General features: G+C 40.0%; 1 protein-coding gene across 1 annotated transcript in view; it reads left to right on the top strand.

The window, feature by feature from the left end:
- Nucleotides 1–248: 248 nt before the first annotated feature.
- The window catches only part of zfyve28 (zinc finger, FYVE domain containing 28), a 29,731-nt gene continuing 23,979 nt past the window's right edge, over nucleotides 249–6,000 (top strand). The window contains exon 1 of the mRNA XM_085343094.1: nucleotides 249–603. Coding sequence (XP_085199220.1) covers nucleotides 568–603 — 36 coding nt within the window. The 5' untranslated portion in view covers nucleotides 249–567. The remainder of the gene's footprint in view (nucleotides 604–6,000) is intronic.

Here is a 6,000-nt window from a genome sequence, read left to right as displayed (position 1 = left end):
GATGAGATATTATGCTGTATTTATCCAACCAAAATAATAATAACCCATATTCAGAACAATGGGGTAGTCCAAGGAACTCAGTAAGGTTCTAAGAAGGAGGATTGTAGAATTGTGCTATAGTTTATATCGAGTTCTTTTGGAGAAAGAAGCTATTTTTGGAGGAGCACTTGAACGCACCACTTCCTGGGAAAGTGGGAGGTGAATGTTGTCAACGTGACTGTCATCGAGTAACGTTAGAGGGGCAGAGAACAGCGGAGCCTTCGGTGCTCCAGTTGTCTGTATCGTCGGGGACTTGGAAAGTGACTGGGCAGGTGGAGGGACAGGTTGCTAACCTCGGGCTTCAGGGAAAATGGAAATAAGTGGTTATTTCCCAATACCTCCTTTGTGCGCCTTCAGAGCCTCGGTGTAACGTTCAGGACAACTTGCCGTACATTGTCTTTTTTCCTCCTATTTGGACCCAAGAAGCGCTAGCTAGCTTAGCCGCCAGCCAGCCGCCGATAGTGTCAGACACACAGGTACAGGAGAAGAGAGGAGGGGTTGGTGACAAAGGAAGGTGGCGAGGTAACGATGAACCGCTTTCGAAAGTGGCTGTATAAGCCCAAGGTAAGTTGTTGTGTCAGCCCCTGCAGTCAGTCATTTTTTATGCATAGAGCTCGCTAGCCTGATCATTTCATAGACTGTCGGCACATCTGCTAACGTTAGCCCGTGTTCCTGATGTTACACTGTATTAATCAGCAGCTATCCCCTTTGTTGTTGTTGATGCTTTTGTTTTGAAGCTGCAGTCAGGACTAACAATGCTACAGTCTGCCAATTTGGGCTAATACTCATTTACTTACATCTGTCTTCAGCTGACATTAGTGTTCATGTGATTCTGTCTTGTTATTTTAAAGGTTTGAAATACCTTAATAAATCAGTGATTAATAACAATCACAAGACCACTGAAGACCAGCTGAAAAAATATTCGTTTTGCTTGTAATAGTAGTGTCATTATCAAGTCGTTACCACATAAGAGGAAATATTTTAAAAGGAGAATATATTTTTATAGCAAAAGCTCATGTTTTTAATTTCCTTAAAAACTATTTGTTTTCATTATTGATTCTGCTGGATATTTTTTTAATAAACGGGTTTATCATTTGGTGCATATACATGCTAGAAAATAGCACCTTTTTAAAAAATAAAAAAAAGTGCAAAAAACATGATTAAAATAAAAGTATGTGTTTATTCCAAACAAAGAACAAATAAAACATGGCACAGTTTACCTGAATTTGTTATTCTGGTCGACGTTTTCCAAGATCCAAACCTTTTTTAAAGTAGAAGGTGACATATTAACAGAGGTGGGACCAAGTCATTGTTTTGCAAGTCTCAAGTAAGTCTCAAGTCTTTATCCTCAAGTCTCAAGTCAAGTCTCAAGTAATGTCAGGCAAGTCAGAGTCGAGTCTCAAGTCACTGGTGTAAAAGTCCGAGTCAAGTCACAAGTCTGAAACTTTGAATTTCAAGTCCTTTCGAGTCTTTAAAAAAAAAAAACGAAAAAATAATGTTGCAGTTATGCTAAATGTAAATATTAGACCATGTAATTTTTTAATCTGTGTTTTTCTCAACACATGACAAAATAGTGAACTTAGAAAATATACACAAATTGTGAAATTGCACCTCTTTAAAATGCAGCTCAATTAAACCTAGCTCCAAGAATAATTTTCACCGACAGTTCTGAGATAAGCTGCATGTTATTCTTGGATGCGGTTGTAGGACCGGCTTTAAAATCGCATGACAAAAATATCATACATATTAAAAAAAACTGAATCACCAACGTAGCCTGGAAAACATTTGCTAGTTAGATGAAGTCAGCTATCTCATCTTAGCATATTTATATGCATATTTATAATCATACGGTTCTTGGAGTGAGTGCATACACTCATGAAGTTTAGTAACTTCCGGTCACTGCAACAAGCCCAGGTACAGTTTACCGACGGATGGGTGCAGGACCTTGAAATGCACCGTGTAGAACGAAAGACCATCGTACGTATCATAAGTTTACCAGTCTCACAAATCGTCGTCATAAATACACATTCGTTAACCGTTTATTAATAGGACCTTTGAGCTCAACGGTAATTAATTAGTAGTGGAAATAATTTCTGGTACCCATCACAGAAATGTAGCAGTGACAATAATACTGTATGCTGTAATCGTACTGGACAATTAGTGATACAAAAAACCTGTTTTATCCTGTGAATAAAAGTATATGTTTTTGTCAGTGTACCATAATAACAGAAGCGAAACGCAATATTGTGTCAGGACAATTCACTATTTATGCACAATAAACAAAGGAGCATAGCGCGACCATTTCTGTTCAGCGCCAGACTTGCTTGTAACCTATATCACCAATTATGTTATGAAAATGACGTATTAAGTACTAAAAGACACTGACCTTCGTGTAAATGCTTGGAGCAGACTAACCTGTGAGCTGGAGTGTTCTGGGACGTTATATTTGATCTTTGAATGGCTGCAATCCAGACCATCCGTCGCCTCTTTGTTACTTTGGAAACATGGCTCGAACAATTTCTCTTCAACGACGTAATCCGATAACAACCGATCTCTTTACCCGTCGGCTTCCCGTGGCTGTCATGCGACCGGCTATTGCAGTTAATAATACAACAGCTTCTTGACATTTTTGTGTTTCTTTTTATCGCTGTGTGACTGATTTCAATTGAAAGCCTGCGTGCGCTAGTACCGCTTGCCACGAGTTCCCAGAATCCTTTGCGGTTCTACCCGTGAATGACGTCACATTTTCAATCTCTATATAATATGCATGTTAAATTTTATATTTGGGGTAAAATATCAAGTCTTTTCAAGTAAACCGGTTCAAGTCCAATTCAAGTCCCAAGTCATTGGTGTAAAAGTCCAAGTCAAGTCACAAGTCTTAGAACATTTTTTCAAGTCAAGTCTAAAGTCATAAAATTAATGACTCGAGTCTGACTCGAGTCCAAGTCATGTGACTCGAGTCCACACCTCTGCATATTAATATGGTTTTGTTGTAGTATCAGTTCAAAGTCCAAATATATTTTATTTATATCAGGCAGGAAAAAGACACTTTGTTACAATTGATAAGGTGGACTTTAAGAAAACATTGTTTTGTATTTGAAGCCTTAAAGACCACCAAAATACCTACCAGCTATTTTTCTCATGCAGTTTATTTAAAATATTGATTGTCTCAGCTCTGTATACCATTTGTGAATACAGTCTGAAAAAAGGCAAAACAATCAAATCCTGCCCGGGAAACACATTTGTCAGCAAAATCGTCACTTTTTGGGTGCGCTAGTAATGGATGTGCTGTGATTCCTTAAATCAAGCTCAAAGTGTGGAAACATGCCTGACACAGCAGAGGAAGTATTAAAGGCTTGGTTGCCTTGTTAAATGAACAGTTCAGTATATGCCAACTGCAGCACCTTTTAGGATGAGTGAACGTGAACATTTCTCTGGATTGAAAATTCTTGTTAACTTTATAGCAGTGTGTTTGTGTCAGTATATTGACTTAAGGCTTGCACTTAAAAGGTTAAACCTGTGTCATAGCTGCTGTACATTGTAAGTCTTTAAAGATTATTAAGCCTCTTAAACAAGCTGTTGACTGGTGGAGGTAACTGTTATTTCTTGGCATGCTCCTGCTTTACTGAAAGTTCCTCGATGATAATGTTCAGAAAAACCCTTGTTATTATGATACCTGTGATAAGAGGTAAGTCAGCTGATAGGTCACTGTGTGTTTGAACTCCACACTCAAGGAATCATCGGACGAAACAGCGGTGATTACAAGAAATGCCTCATAGCTAAGCAGTTGTGATCACTCACAAGGCAAGCTAACCGAGCTTGAGCCAAACTATAGAGCATAGACCATGGGTGGGCAATTAACTTTCCCAAGAGGCCGTAGGAGAAACTGGGACTGTTGTGGACTTGCCCTACATTATGATTCGATTGGCTAGCAACAATGTGAGCAGAGCAACATAGTTCAGGGAGATTAACAGATGGAGTGGTGCCAGCCTGTTATGGTAAAGAGTGAGCTGAGCTGTCGATTTAAGTGCCAATCTATTTTCCTAGCTAACCTATGGCTTAAGATGCGTTCTGGGCACCTCCTAAGTGAGTTGTTCCGATCCCATAAAGAAGGGGTCCAGGGGCAGAGCAAGGACATGTTGGAGACATCTCTTGGCTGTTTTAGAAGCACTTCAGTGTTCCCCCAGAAGAACTGAGGAGGTGGCTGGAGACAGGGTTTCCTGGGCATCGCTGAAAATAAATAAAACGTAATCAATTCATGTTCAATGTAAAGGGATTTTTTTAGCCTTGGAGGAAGGGAGTTTCTACAGTTCATTCACACATTGGCAATAAAAAAAGTGTTTAATACATGAAAAATGCGTTTTGCATCCGAAACCTTTAAAAGGTTTGGCAACACGTATTTCCAATTGGGAGCATAAGTAGAGTATAAGTCAGCCTTCTTGATAATAGAAAACTGCTGAATCACATCATCATTGGGTAATTATAATAAGAGCTTTTGCAACAGTAGTGTCACACAAGGCTTAGATAAAAGGCCTCTGATTACACTTTGTCCACCTGTTCTGGACCACATACACACACCTGCGTCATTCCCTGTTCCTGAGTCAAACTGTATTTGCTGTCGCAGCATTTCGGTGATCTGGGGTCAGGCCAAAGTGTTGGGGTTCACCAGAGTATTGTTACATTCGTAAACGACTACTGCCTCTAAAGTGCTGAGCTATTGCATCAGTGCCTTTTCTGCCAAATCACAGCTATGGTAGGATTGAAAAGAATTACGCATGAGTCTGTGGGATTTAAATGACCAGTTCTGCCTCAAAGGAGTGGGGAGAGGCGCTAAAAGCTTCTACAGTTGTGCCAATCAGCATGAAAAGGCAACAGTAATAAAGAAAGAAAGTTCAGATGACTTTGGCACATGGTGCTGAAGAGGCACTTTGCTAGCCAATAGTTGTTTAATTTGTTCTAAGAGAAAATATTTCTGTACTAATTAAAATCTGTTTCCATCCCCCATATTTTGGCATTTATTGTCAAACACCACATTGCATTGTCATTTCCATCAACAGTAAGTGGTTTATCACTGAACTATGCTCTCCTGGAGATAGAAAAATGTTGAATCAGCTTGTTCCTTTGACTGAAGCAGAGCTATTGATATTTCCATAGCTGCTCTGTACCTCTAAGATAAGTCACACAGAGCAGGACTTTTTTTGCCCCTGCCACACAATCCCTTCTTAGTCAAACTCAATGCATTAGTTCCTGGACAAGATGAATGTGTAAAGATGGATGTCCTGCTAAGAAGTACGCATGGGTTGGAAGGACATAATACTGCAGTATTGACAGGTTAGGCTTTCTACATACTTTGTAGATCCTTAAACTGGTTGAGCTGGTTTTTATGCAGCTAGTTAGCAACCCAAATATCTATAAAGAGCTCTCCTACCTGGTGTGTTTTGTAACTCAAGTTATATTTAGTGTGGAGAAGAGTTGTAGATCAAAAAGATAAGCTTGGAGAAGGATTAATAAGAGTGTGCTACATTGCACATTGCAGAAAACAAAGCCAAGACCAATGTTGGCGAGTGTTTCCTCACCTCTCGCTCATCAAGTTGCACAGTGACTGATTACAAAAGACAGGCGGCTAAACCTGGGCATTTCCTCTGTAACCTGTGTTCCTCTCTGTGCTGGTATTCCATCAGGCATTCAGGAGCTGACCTTCAGCTTCACACCACCTCATCTGTCAGTGTGACGGGGCTCACAGGTCGCACCGAGCCCAGTGCACGCACCCCATTTTGCAGCACGCTACTAATTTTGCCCCTCTCCCCACAGGACATTTTAATGTGTAGATAGCTCATACTGCACTCCTCTTTATCTGAACGAAGCAGGTGATAACTTTTGTTTATAGTGTGCTGCTGCTTAATCTTTAGCATGGAAACAGATTGGCTTTTAGCTCGCAACACATCAAACATCAGCCAATGA

This window comes from Diplotaxodon limnothrissa, linkage group LG19, assembly GCF_057381915.1.
Source record: "Diplotaxodon limnothrissa isolate DT_005_m linkage group LG19, D_limnothrissa_male_GT1.1, whole genome shotgun sequence".
NCBI classification, from domain to species: Eukaryota; Metazoa; Chordata; class Actinopteri; order Cichliformes; family Cichlidae; genus Diplotaxodon; species Diplotaxodon limnothrissa.
This window is presented reverse-complemented; position numbering and strand designations above follow the sequence as displayed.